This window comes from Tenrec ecaudatus, chromosome 2 (assembly GCF_050624435.1).
Source record: "Tenrec ecaudatus isolate mTenEca1 chromosome 2, mTenEca1.hap1, whole genome shotgun sequence".
Classification (NCBI taxonomy): Eukaryota; Metazoa; Chordata; class Mammalia; order Afrosoricida; family Tenrecidae; genus Tenrec; species Tenrec ecaudatus.
In genome coordinates this window covers 277184832-277199472 of record NC_134531.1, presented here as the reverse complement: position 1 = coordinate 277199472, position 14641 = coordinate 277184832, and the positions used below count along the sequence as shown (strand labels likewise).

The following is a 14641-nucleotide window of genomic DNA, read 5'->3' as shown; positions in this document are numbered from 1 at the left end:
ATATTTTCTGATGAGGCAGGAAAGGATGTACTTGGGGGTACAAAAGTTAATATTTAGCTGCTAACCAAAGAGAGGCCAGCAGTTCTAATCCACTTAGTGACTTACTTCAGAGGAGAAAAAGCTGATCCTGTAAAGATTGCTGGATCACTGGGGGTTGGTGTGAGTCTGAATGGACTGGATGGCTTGAACACCAACAGTGAGGCGGGTGGGGTGGGGCTGCTGTTAGATTGTCAAATAGGATTAGCCCTTCATCTTAGATTGTGCATATTCTACTTTTTTTGTATTCTCTGACCTTGCAGCCAGTGACTTCAGCCTGGAATAATTTCAGAGTCATGTAAATGAATGCAATTAAGGTATTGCTTTATCATCTTACATAGTTCAGATGGAACTTTATTGGACGAGAGGCTTGCTTGCTTCGTGAGGAAGGTCAAAATAAGGTTAACTTTTATTATATATTATATAAGATGACTTGATAATGTTTTTATTTAGTTGAAAATGTAGTGTTCTAATGGAAGACTATATACATATATGTATTACATATATTTATTTAATTGCAAGGTTGTCTGCGCTAAGGCTTTTTGTTTGTTTTGTTTTCTCTAGTAGTTGTCATCTTCATATCAAGTAGATGATATGAACCTTGGGAACATTTTGCCTGAATAATGATCCTTTGACCTACATATGTAAGTAGTATGTAGGGGTGGCTTTGGAGCTACCGATTTTTGGGCTTCATACGAAAAACAAAGAACGCACCCCTCACTGCCATGGTTGCTGTTCTTTTCCCAGGGACCCTGTGGCACAGGGCTGGAAACGGATGCTGAGTTTGAACCTGCTGACCTTGCAGTTAGCACCAACGCGGAACCCACTGCTTTACCAAGGCTCCGTGGTTTTTGTGCTTATTGGAAGTTCCTTAAGCTTCAGTTACCATGTTAATTGGGGCAGGCCCATGGGCAGCAGGACTAGCTTCTCCTACTCACCTAACCAAAAAGACCTGCTGCTCAGCCTGGCTGATTGAGTGTGGATGTGGGAGAGAGCTGAAATGAGTGAGGGGGGGAGGAAGGGAGAGCAAAGGCGGTGGGGTGGGGAAGAGAAATAATGGTGAAAGGGAGGTATTATTCATAGTTGACTCACGTAACTACTTTCTTTCCTTTTATGGTGTTATTTTTACTTCAGCGTGGTGTATGAATTAGTTTGAAGTTCCAAGATCCACTGATTCATTTAGCTGACACTGAACTTGAGTTGTATACCGAGAGTTCAAAGGTGGATGAGGGGGCACGTGGTCACAGGGAGAATCACAGTCAGCAAAATACTGACAAAATGACCCAGATGTTTTGTGGTCAAAGACCCTGCTTCCCGAGAATGTGAAGGAAACATTGCTCAAAGAAATTTGGTACCTGCATGTGCTTTTAAGGAAACGGGAGGCTTCTGGCAGTGTAGTGATAGTAAAATAAAGCTGCATTGTATTGGGAAATTAGTCAACTTTCGAATTTTAACTTTTTGGAGGCAATGCTCTGCTTTGTGAGACTTGACTTTAGGTTATGGTTTACAAGTTGAGAAATCTAGAAATGCAAACCAGGTATAACCATTGCGAACACTGTTAGAAATACTGCAGTAGTGCTGTCGGGGGTTTGTCTCGGCGCCTCCTCATTGTTAACTGTCTTCAGGGTCTAGGAGCCAGTTACCATGCAGGTTCCTTAGTCGCTCCAACCTTGAACTGTAAGTTATGGGTCTTGCTGGCTAAAAATTCTTTCATCTGCTTTTTAATTACTCAAAGTATAAACTTTCCTACATCTCAATGTTATTCTTTAACTAGGGTTCTTCATGTCTGGTGGTCTAGAACATGAATGAGACATTTGTAAGCTTGATTATCCTGTATTGAACTCAACACTTGGCCATTGACCCGCTCAATAATAGATACAACCTGAATTTGTTCTGGGTGCAAGTACCTCTTACAGATTCCATGATAGGAATTTCTTGCTTGGCTTTTTTATTATTGGGGTCTTTTCCGTCTTACACATTGTGAGTATTTTGTATACTAGCACAATTTGTTTTCTCTTGGGTCTCCCAGCTGTGATACACAGGAAGAGTGGATACATATTGATAATTATAGATACAAGGGGATATTGGGAATAGAGGAGTGGGGTGGGGGAGATAGGTAGGGAAAGGGGATTCAGGAGTAACTAGTAAAGACAGGTTGGGGAAGGGAGCAGTACAACAGAGTGTGATTTCATGAAGCATCCTAAAGGCAATTTGACCACGGGGGAGGTGGAATGGCCTAAAATTGATGAAGGGGTAATTGTACAATTTTCCCTGATGTGATTGTGATTAAGCTATTGAATTATTTGATATGTAAATTACTTGTGAATAAAACTGCTGGGGGGAAAATGAGGTGCTTGAAACTCCGTGATGATGTTGAGATAATTCTAATACATTATCTCCTAGAATCCTTGATCCAAATTCTTTTTCTTTTCCTATTATTGATAATCTCACATCCTTAAGAATAACTGATTGCCTTTATGATGTGAATGGGAAACAGTGCAGTTTGGTAAATGATTTTGTAGTTCAGGCTGTTTCGTTAGATGTGGTTATTCTTTTTAAAGAGATGATTTATTTTAGGTAAAATTCTGTTGTCAGACCGTAAAATGCAATTGAAGTAAGACTTTTTTTTTTTTAATTTTCAGGAAATGTTTGGATTGTGAGCTATCTCCGGATCCATTATTTTTATGTTTCGGAGAATAGCAGCCAGAAGGTATTGTATTTGTCTCAATACTTTATTTATTTATTATTGTTATTAAAATTTAGCCTGTGCTTTATAATTGCAGAAGTCATAAGACTGTTATGCCAGATCTCCCCCCCCCACCGCCGCCAAATATCGATAGACTAGTTATTTGACATTTGTCTCCCAGAGGAGAGGAATCTCTTTTAGTGTTGGTAAATTCTGGATTCTGTGTAAGAAAATAAGTTTTGTTTGGTTTAGATCTAGCTACTTTTACCTGTTTTAAGTGTTTGTGTCATTTACATTTTACCTCTTCAGTATAGAGCTACTTTAAAGACTGTATTGCTAAAATATGAGATACAAAAATATCCTGTTTCACTAAAGCAGTACAAAGTACACATAAATCATTCAGCCTGTCTAAAGTCCTTCCTTCCTATACCAACTCAGCCTTCGAGGATAGGGACACGCTGTTATCAGTATTTTCATCAGCCTTTGATGAGGGTCCCTAGACATCAGCCACTAGACAAGGAGACTTTGCCTCTGAATGATGCCCATCTTCTCAGTTCCCTCACGGTTAGGTGGTTAGGAAAATGTGGAGTCCTCATTCATTTGCTTCTAGGCCTGGAGATTCAGGAGATGTGATATACTACTTGGAAAGAAGCACACTGAGTACATAAGAAATTTACCTACTGTGTGCATCTGTCTTCTGCACTTGTGTACTCCAGGTGGATATGCTATCCAATTGGTCTCGAGTCAGTGGTGGACATCGTGTTCCTCAGCCATATTCACAATTTCTTCTTGGTGCCCAATTTTATACCTCCCCTCTGTCGTGTCCAATGTTTACCTTTTAAAAAACTTGTCAGCTGTCTGGCTTGGAACAGAAATATGGCAGGATACATAAGTACATTTTTAAGAAATAACAGGTCTGTATTAATAATGTTATAGTGATGCAGATAACATATTTGAATATATACTTACTGGACAGTTGCATGTCTTCTCATAATACTGAAAATGTTGTTTTGAAAATTGTCTTAAGTAATCGCTTGTGTAAGATTGGATTGGTGTACTGTCGTGCTGCATGACATTTTCTGTTGCATTTTGAAGTAGAAGCCCCTCTATTTTGCTCAAGATCAACCCCTTCTTGCAAAGGTTCTTTTTCCCCACTCATCTTGTCAATTATGGGGCACAGGCAAATAAGAAACTTAAATATGCATACTGGGACTGTAAAAGAAATAGTAAATGAACCCTAAATATTAATTACATTAAAATTTTAATAAGTATCCTTCATTAAAGAGGCCTGGTGATGCTGTCTGTAGGAGAAGAGTCGGGCTGCTAACTGCGAAAGTTAGTGGCTCATCACCACTACTGTTCTGTGGGAGAAGATGAGGATGGGACGGTCCACGCCCATCAAGATCTAGTCTCCAAGCAGGGGTGGTGGTTGGGGTTTTAGGTTTCATTGGTTAAATACTCTGGACTTTGTGGACTATAGGCTTATCCTTTGGAATTGCCGATTACTGTAATTGCAAAATTAAATACGCAAACTTTAGTTAAAAGAAAAAGTCACACTTTTAAGAACCATTTAAAATTATCTGCTTCTGAGAGTTTATCATGAAAATACAACGTTATGATTATATAATGGAATTATTCTTTTAAGTTAAAAAACTGCCAAGAAATTAAGTTCAGTTGAAGCATTAACTAGATAAATTATAAATTCAGAACAGCAGTTGGCTTTAAGTAATTTGGGGAGGGGGAATAAATTCGGTGAGTAGCCCTCGGGATAGTGTAAATGGGAATATGCTCACTGCAATGAAAAGGCAATGGTTCAGTCCACCCTGCAGTCCTTCCAAAGAAAGACCTGCTGATCAGCTTCAGGAAACAGGACCACTGCTAACCCTGTGCTGTACACAGCTCAACGCCGATGCACATGAGCTCGCCTTGAGTCAGGTCTGCTTATTGGCGACTGGGTTAGCCTTTCAAATAAAGGCTACTCCTTTCTCTCTCTCTCTCCCTCTCTTTCTGTGGGGGACTTTATAAAATTAAATATAACTTTCACAGAGTCAAGAAGAAACTCCTGAAGTACTACCTCCATGATATTTTAAGTATACTCTGTGTAACTCATACTCTATCCCATGAGGCTTATTCACTACCATGAACAGAAACCAATCTTTGTTATCTTTGTACCATTCATTAGTTTTTTCCATATTCTAAACTGTATAAAACTAGGATCATATGTTATGCATACCTGTTCGTCTGATATCTTCCATCAGAATGATACCCGTGTCATCTATGTGACATGTATCACTCACTCTCCATTATCTCTACTCCTTTGTTTGATGACTATAACAAAAAAGCCAGTGGCCATTGAATTGATTTTCACATTAAGAAAGATCTACATTCATACTATATTTTATTTAACCTATATACATCAAGTATTTTTTCAGTGTACAATCAGTATGAAATTTATATTTTACAGTCTTCTCATACCAACTTTTGAAAATCGGTTAGGTGTATATTCACCTATCACACATCTCAGCGCAGATTAACTTGTCATATGTCTTCAATCTAGGGGCTAAGATATTGGAAAATAGTTAAGGAGTTATATCTTGGATTACAAAAGAATGCTTTAGTCAAATTTTTGTCCAGTTCAAGGTATCTTTTTAAAAATCCTTCAGAAAGATGCTGTAGGGCAGTGGTTCTCAATCTTCCTAATGACACGACCCTTTAAGACAGTTCTTCATGTTGTGATGACTCCCCCCCACCCCCAGCCATAAAATTATTTTCGTTGCTACTTCAAAACTATAATTTTGCTACTGTTATGAATCAATAGACCCCTGAGAAAGGGTCATTTGCCCCCACCAAGGGGTCGCAACCCACAGGTTGAGAACCACTGCTCTATGAGAGTGCCGATAAACGTTTCAGAAGATTGCCAACTGGCGGCTGTTTTTCCATCAGTCTTGGAATAAATAACATTTTCTGTCATGAACACTAGATAAAACAATTAGATTATGTTTAGGAGAACTTTGTAGGAGAAATACATACCTTAAAACTGTAAAATCAAAATCTAACAACAAATTACCTCTTCCATTTTGCTCTGTATTATTTGGTTATTTGATGGGTAGAATTATTCCTTTTTTAAATTTGTGTTTTTAAGCATGGGTGGTTCAATTTGCATATAAGTTTACATATGATACAATGCCACTGTGTTCTGGATTAAATAGGACTTTGTTTTAAGTGTATAAATGGTTAAATATATTGACGGGTGTTATTTTCTATAAATTTCAATATTTAAAGATTCCCTAGATTTTGATGGTTAATGTTTCTTCAGGTGTGATTTGCTAAGTGGGATAAATGAAGATTGCAAATGATCTCCTGAGGGTTTAGTTCAGATTTTGCCTCCAAATTAGTTTTTTAAACTTTTTAAGCATACAGGATTCCCTCTGGGAAGGGCTTGGTCGCATACTAGTTTGGTCATCTGTAGGCTTGCTATGAGGAGTGAAGCCGTGGAGTTGTGGTTTACATAGACACAGACCTGCTACTGATTGCTATAGGTCCTGGGTCGGAGATGGTTGCTTTTATCCCCCATATAGTATTTGTATAATAATAATCTTCCCTCTTAACTGACATCGTTTATGCTTTTTGATACCTTGTTTGAATAACACAAATTATTGACTGTTAGAAAAAATAGGAAAGAAAATGATTCCTTTATGCAAAAGCACACCTCCCATTTTCACTACCATAGAAAAAACTATGAGCTTTTGTTTATTTTTCTTTCTGCTGCCCTCCCCCAAATTCACGCTTTTGGTACTTCATGGGTACCATACAGTTGCCGGGCTGAGTTCTCTAACTGCCCTTGGCCTTTTCCCTTTTATTACCTCATGCTTACTGCAAACTCAAACTACCACTGCCATTGTCTTGATTGGACTCGTAGGGCCCTGTAGGAATGACGGGGTATCTAACTCGCCCCTGGCAGTTTTCCTAGACTGTAACTCTCCTAAGGGGATTAGAAGGCCTCCTCTTACTTCTGTGGAATTGCTGATGGGTTTGAATGGTTGACCTTACAGTTAGCAGCCCAGTGTATAACCGCTGCCTCTAGGGCCCCACTGTCTACACACTGTAGCAAAGTAAAACTTTTTAAAGAAAGTATCATTACCCTGAGTTTAGAATAAAGGTCAAGCCCTATTTCTGTTCGGCTCCTGCTCACTCTAGCAGCATAGTCTGTTTGTTCCATCCTTCTACTTGTTCATTGCGCATTTCTTATTCCGACATTACATTTTGCCATCATCATTTCAGATGTCTGTTGATCTGACCTGTTTTCTTGTCCCACACCGCAATCTGTCCTACAGTTGCAGACTCCCGCTGATGGAAGGAAACATGCACTCTCATCTCTAGTAGTGTTTGATGAGTACCATCCACACTGCTGTTATTTCACAGTTTTGTTTTCTTCCTTTAACAGATTGTAAACTTCTGAGGGGGGTGAGGGGGCTGTATCTTTTATACTCGTGCAAATTACAAGGCACCTAGCTCCGTGCCTTATACAATAGAGTGATAAATCAAAGTGTTGATGAAATAAACAAAACCTCCTGAGTGTATCCTGATACCAATGTGGAACTTTAGAAACAATCAAACCAGAATAAGAATTCCTCCTGTACTGCGTGTTGCACGCTACCAGCTGCCTAAGAAGGTTGTTTTGTTTTTCCTGGTGGTTTCTTTGTGGTAGATGATTTCATCACACTTGTGTTCAGAATTTGCAGATTCTGAAGTGTGATGCATTTACTTGCGGTCATATCTTAATTGTGTTTTGTCAGTATATGCATTTATTTGATGTGACTTAATAAGGTAGATGAAATGCTTTAATGATCTTACCCAAATAATAAGCACACTTGGTTTATCCGTGGCTAATTAAAAAACTTCAAGTCTATGGATTAAATATTTACTACGTATGTGTCTTTACTACTTGTTCACTTGTAACAAAAAAGAAAATACAGATTTGTGTGGTGAAAATAGTAAAGAATCTGATTGAAATACAATTTCAAAGCTGAATGACTTTAAAAGTTTTGCTCCCTTTCCAGAATTGTTCCGTAATTCTTCACATTTAGTTCAATTGTGCTAAGCCACATTTTATGAAGAACACCTCACAGATTACCGTAAATTTCTTCGAATAACTCCATCCCTATTAATTCAGAGTCCTTCAGGTATTTAAAACTAAATAGTTTATCTAGCTAGTGTAGAGCAAAATGAGACTGAATTTGAAATTATGGAATTTTTTAATGGGTGCTACCAGAAGGATTTAGGATTGGAAGAAAACCTTGACTTTGAAAGAGTTTTTATTTTCCCTTTCAAAACAAATTTGGAATATTAGGGAGGTGGCTGTAAACGGTTCCAGCTAAGAGAGGATCAAAGTTCAGGAAAGAAAAGCGGGTTCAACAGGTAAACAAAGATGAATACATGTTCACACATACTCATTCCTCACGTATTCACATGGTTATGCTCTTTATGCAAAATTGGTGTTGTCTGAAAACCCCTTTTATGTACTTTCCATCCTGCATATTCACTGTGTCGGGTGTCCCCAGCCTGCCTTGGATACATGTGATGTGGCGGGCCCCTTTCCCCTGTGCTTTCTGCACCACTGCAGAGCCCATGGGGGCTGGGGAGATCCTGGCGGTCAGGGGTTGCTTGCCCTGGATTGGGACCCCCACTTGTCTTCCTGCTGCCACTTTCCTTGGGCAAGAACCCCATTTGTCCTCCATCTGCCCTGCCCCCACAAGTTTGTGTGGCTTCCTTTTCTCTTTACTCTTCTGCCTCTCCCCATTGAACCTCCTTGGGTATCTTTGGGCCCTAGCCTTTCCTCTTCCTGCCTGCCTGTGACTGTGCCATCCTACATTACCCTGCACCATCCATGTTTGGAGACATCGCCGATGAAAATATCCTTCCTGTAGCCCATTTGCCACCAGGGTCTCTAGTATGTTGTTCAGAATTGCCCAGGGTGGGTCCTTGGGCTTGGTCACAGGTCCACTCAAATCCAGACCCTTGAAGTGGCCTGCTGAGAATTTTTCCAAAGATGCCCCAAGAACTTTTTCATAGTTATGTTAAATGCAAGATATTGGATAATGAGAGTTGGTGGCGAGCAGTAGGTATATTAAAGATATGTATATGCAATTGAAATCAATGCTTATGCTTTATGGAGTTGGTGCTAATTTTAATAATTTCAATAATATTCAAGAAGTAAAAAAATGACTAGCATTCTTGTTTAAGTATTCCCATGAGTTTTTGTTAAGGACAAGAAAACATCATTATAGTATTTCGGAAAATCACATAGTATTTAAACCTTGTCTGGTGACCACAGGATGGCATTTTCTTTACTTTATTAATATTATTAATTGTAACTTAGTTCGCAGTTTACTTTTCAGAATGTTAACTTTGTGTTCCACTGTCAAATTTGTGTTCTCCTAATCAGTTCTCCAACAGTCTGTCCCTCCCACTCCTTGAAGGTCCCCTTTCCTTGTTGTGGGTCACCACCTGCCCGATACCCGGGTCAGCACTTTCATCCTTCTAGCCTGTTGTTTTCAACTCCCGCTCGACCTCTCCGTTCAGCAACCTCCATAGTCTGTCCCCTCCAACAATATACACATATACATACACATTTTCATGATCAAGTGCAAGGATGATTTAACCTCAGAGAAGCAATCAATACAATCTACCACATAAAACAAAACAAAAGATAAGCATCCTATTGATCATATCAACTGACACAGAAAAGTCATTTGACAGTATCTAGCATTCATACATGATTAAAAAACAATAAAATAAGAATAGAATGAAAATTCTCAAAACAGTAAAGTCTACATTTGCAAAACCAGTGGCCAACATCTCCCGCAGTGGGAAGAAACTGAAGCCATTCCCTTGCCGGCGTGAACCAGACAAGGACTCACCTTCTCACCGCTCTATACAACAGCGTGCTAGAAGTCTCAGCCAGCGCGAGAAGACAGCAAAGGAAATGAAAGGACTCCAGATTGGCAAAGAAGTGAAATGTGCTCTCTTCACAGGTGACACTACTTTATACATAGAACGTCCAAAGACAACGAAAAACACGTTGGAAGCAATGGAAAGACTTGGCAACGTGGCAGCTTACGAGATTAACATAGAAAAAAATCAGTGGGATTTCTGAATACTAACAACAACCACACACACACACACACACACCAAGTTCCCTGCCATTGAGTTGGTGCTATAGCTCATAGTAGCTCTGTACCAACAAAGAGTTCCCCCAAAATAAATCAGATAAACAATACATTTATAATAACCACACTGAATTTGGAATAGGAATAAGCTTGACCATAGAAACAAAAGCCTGTATACAGAAAACTAGAACCCTCCTACAAGAAATCGAAAGAGACCTGCTAAATGGAAGAATATTTCTTACTCATTGTTAATGGTTAATATTTTGGAAATGTCAGTACTACTCATGACTATCTATAAATACAACATAAGTCCATTCCAGGTCCCAACTTCATTCTTTAAAATAATGGAAAACCAGTTGATAACTTTTTTATATGGAGAGGGAAGCCCATGAGAGACAAAGAAGAAAATAGTAAACTTCTCACTTCTGGACCTCAGTACCTCACAGTATTTAAAGCAACCTCATAGTGGTATTGTGATAGATACCTAGACCAATGGAACAGAATAGAGAACTCCGAAATAAATTAATCCTTCTACTACAGACAACTGATCTTCCACAAAGGGTCAAAAAAAACACTAAAGGGGATAGACGTTTTTTGCAATAAATGGTGCTAGCAAATTGGATTTTCATCTATAAAGAAATGAAACAGAACCCATGTCTCACCTCTTTAAAAAAAACAAACTTCAAATGGCTCAAAGACCTACATGTAAACCCCAGAGCTATAAAGATCCTCAAGGAGAGAATATTTTCTGAACTTTAATCATTTTGTACTTTTATGTCTCTTCCTCTTAGCTACTTTAATGTAAAATAGGGATTATCATGTTGACTTTCTTTTTCGACACCAAAAACGTACAGAAGAATATGAACTGTTTAAACAGGTAGACTTACTTCTCCTTGACTTTTCACGTGCTCACCAGTCTCTAGCTTCCAAGTTTCTATTTTAAAAGAAAACACTAGAAATAGAAGAAATTCCATGTTTTTCTAAGACAAGGTTGAATTAAAATGTTTTGCTTATCTATTCTTTAAGACAAATTGCAGCCCATCCAGTGTTTTATGTCATGTGTAGACACTAAACCATCATCACCGTGGCCAGTTGGATGTAGTAGAGTGGAAAATGCTGGTCTTAGAATCATAAGATATAATATTTGAGCCCTGTTTACATAGTCAGCTATCATTCAGTCTAAGCCTCAGTTTTCTATGTAAAATGACATTACAAACTACATCCTAGAATATTATGAGGAGTAAGTGAGAAAATAGATAAAGTGCATTTTCTTTAAAAAAAAGTCATTTTATTGGTGGCTCTTACAGCTCTTATCATCATCTGTACATCAATCCATTGTGTCCAGCACATTTGTGCATATTTTGACATAATCATTTACAAAACATTTTCTATTTGAGCCCTTGATTTCAGCTCATTTTCTTTCCCCTTCCTCCACCCTCCCTCCATCATGAACAGTTGATAATCTGTAAATCCCCCCCCTCCCATGTCTTACACCAACCGCTATCTCCTTTCACCCACTTTTCTGTTGTCCATTTCCCTGAGAGGGAGTTATATGTAGATCATTGTGACCAGTTCCCTGTTTTAGACCCCCACTTTCCCTTCCCTCTGGTATCTCTTCTCACTGTTGGTCCTGAGAGGTTTATCTGTCCTGAATTCCCTGTGTTTCTAGCTCTTATCTGTAGCAGTGTCTGGTCTAGTGAGATTTGTAAGGTAGAAGTGACCTTCATGATACTTGGCGGTGGGGGGGGGATCAATATTAAAGAACTAGAGGAAAGTTGTGTTTCATCAGTGCTGAACTGCACCCTGACTTGCTCATCTCTTTCTTCTGACCTTTATGTAAGAGGATGTCCAACTGTCTACAGATGGGCTTTGGGTCTCCACTCTGTGTGCCTGCCATCCCATTAACATTTATATGATTTTTTTTTTGTTCTGGGTCTTTGCTGCAGGGGAGAAAAGCAATGAAGTCCCCAAGGAATACCAAAAATAGACTTTGGGGCCAGAGACTCAACTGGAAAACACTCTGAAAGGTCAACAAACAGACCTGGAACTATTTATAGGCTTTTCCTTTTTTGTAGGTTTTTGTTGTTGTTTTGTCTTCCTTTGTTGTTTTGTCTAGCTTTGTCTTGTTTTTGCACTTATTATTGTCTTTGCATGTCTATCTAGATAAGATAGGCGGGATAAGCAATCCAGAAGAGAAAACAACTGGACCGATAGTTCTGGGGGGACATGACAGAGGGGGAGGCTGGAGAAAGGAAGGGGGATATCAACCAACCCAGAGACAAGGGAACAAGTGATCCAAAATTGATGGGGAGAAGGGCATAGGATGCCTGGTAGGGCTTAATCAAGGGTAATGTAATTGAGAGAAATTACTGAAACCTGAATGAAGGCCGAACATGATAGTGGGACAAGAGGAAAGTATATGGAAATAGAGGAAAGAACTAGGAGGCAAAGGACATTTATAGAGGTCACAATATAGGCATGTACACACACACACACACACACATATATATATAAAACGATTGGGAAGTAGATCTATGTGAATATATTTATATGTTAGGTATTAAGGTAGCAGATGGACATTGAGCCTTGGTTCAAGTACTCCTTAAATGCAAGAACACGCTCTTCCGGAGACGCTGTGTGGAGGCATTCAAAATGGTTCAGCGTCTGACCTACTGGCGTAGGCTGTCCTACAACACCGCCTCTAACAAAACTAGACTGTCCCGAACCCCTGGTAACAGAATCGTTTACCTGTATACAAAGAAGGTTGGGAAAGCGCCAAAATCTGCATGTGGCGTGTGCCCGGGCCGACTTCGAGGGGTCCGTGCTATGAGACCCAAAGTTCTCATGAGGTTGTCCAAAACCAAAAAACACGTCAGCATGGCTTATGGTGGGTCCATGTGCGCTAAATGTGTCCGAGACAGGATCAAGCGCGCTTTCCTGATTGAGGAGCAGAAAATCATGGTGAAAGTGTTGAAGGCACAAGCAGAGTCAAAAGGCTAAATAAATACAAATGAAGCTTGTTTGAATAATAAATGACTTGTTCTGTTAAAAAAATGCAAGAACACTTTGTTCTAATAGCCTGGCTTTCCATTATGCTCAGCTTCCCAACACAATGGCTGCATAAACAGATTTGGTGAAGAAAGTTGATGGTGCCTGGCTATCAAAAGATATAGCATCTGGGTCTTAAAGGCTTGACGATAGACAAGCGGGCATCTAGCTGAGAAGCAAGAAATCCCACATGGAAGAAGCACACCAACCTGTGTGATCATGAGGTGTCGATGGGATCAGATATAAAAAGCGTTTTCATTAGTGTAATATTTTAGAATGTTTAACATTACTCACCCATATTCCTGGCAATATCATTAATTTGAATATATATTCTCAAAGATATAATAGACTTTCAGATAATGATTCTTTACTCCATATTATAGCTTCTATTCGAGAACATTTTCTTCCGTACATTTTTATTTCTTTATTTCTACTCTGCTTTGAGAAGTGACCATAAGCTTGTGCCCTGCTTTTAACCAGTATTTGGTACCTATTGAACCGATTATTTTCACTTCCTGTAGCCCCTTCCTCATGTATTTGTTGTTGGGTGTTTAAACCAGCGTCCATGCCATTTTTCAGAGTGTAGATTAGTACAGGTTAGAAATACCAGCTTCTGAATTTATTTGAACAATAATGTGGTGCATATGTGTCAGTGAGATAGTTAAGGTTTATTGTGCCAACCTACCCGATAAACACATGTGGGGTTAATTGAAGGGTGGAGAGACAAATGGCTCTGTGAGCCTCATCTTTATAGTTCTTGGGTCTCTTGTTTTCTGATGGTAGGACCAGGGTGCAGCTGCCTTAGCCCATTCCCTGCTTCAGCAGGCAAGGCTCACTTCCTGCCAGCCATCCCTGAGGGGAAGCCACATGGACCCACCCTGATGCAACCCTGGGTGCTGGAGCAGCTGCGTGGAGATCCCTGCCAGGGCTGAGATGCTTCCACGCTCACTGATTGGCTTTCCTGCAGTCGGAGTCATTATGTGTGTTTTGTCAGATTGAGGAGAACTTTGTAGCTCGATGTCGGACATATGGGCTAATGTTGGGCTTATGGGCTTTTACAGCACTGGGTTGAAATGCTTTCTTAATGGATACTAATCCTTTATATAAAACTCTCTCTCATGCATATGAATTTCTGTGGATTTGCTTTCCTAGTTTACCTAGACTCACACAGTAATAATATTCTTCCCACTCCCAAGGAAAACAGTTCTCAGAGAAAACAATTAGTAAAGTACCACATGGACTTGTTTTTCCATTCAAAGGTTTTTAAAGTGATTTCTTCCACTAATACATAAACCCACATATCCAGGTTAAAAGAAAAAAGTTTTCAGTAGAAAGTGTAATTTCTGTGGAGTGACTCACCACATAAGGAAGTATTTCAAAATGCATGCCCTTAACTATTTGAATTTTTATAAGTCTGTAGTTTTGCTGACTATAAGAAAATGAAAGGCCTATTGCCAGTTCTTACTGGGTCAAGATTTATTTTAAAGCAGCAACATTTCCTCAGATTCTTGAGACTTAAAAAAGTTTCCTGCAAAAACTTTTACCAGGTAAAGATAGGAACTGGAAACACAGGAAATCCAAGACAGATGAACCCCTCAGGCCCAGTGGGTAGAGTAGCAATACCAGGAGGGTGGAGGGAAAGTGGGGTAGAAAGGGGAACTAATTACAAGGATCTACATATAATCCCCTCCCTGGGGACAAA

General features: G+C 39.4%; 2 protein-coding genes across 6 annotated transcripts in view; both read left to right on the top strand.

Moving 5' to 3' along the window:
- Positions 1–14641, top strand: part of NRIP1 (nuclear receptor interacting protein 1) — a 104109-nt gene that overhangs the window by 16543 nt on the left and 72925 nt on the right. For 4 of the 5 annotated variants that reach the window (XM_075542457.1, XM_075542460.1, XM_075542461.1 and 1 more), the window contains exon 2: positions 2679–2746. The exons of the other annotated variant lie outside the window; for it this stretch is intronic. The gene's annotated coding sequence lies outside the window, so the exon portion shown is untranslated. The remainder of the gene's footprint in view (positions 1–2678; positions 2747–14641) is intronic. 5 annotated transcript variants of the gene reach the window in all.
- On the top strand, positions 12529–12891 carry LOC142440623 (large ribosomal subunit protein eL34-like). Its single transcript, XM_075542945.1, has one exon. It carries the CDS (start codon positions 12544–12546, stop codon positions 12889–12891), a length of 348 nt encoding a protein of 115 aa, XP_075399060.1. The 5' UTR covers positions 12529–12543.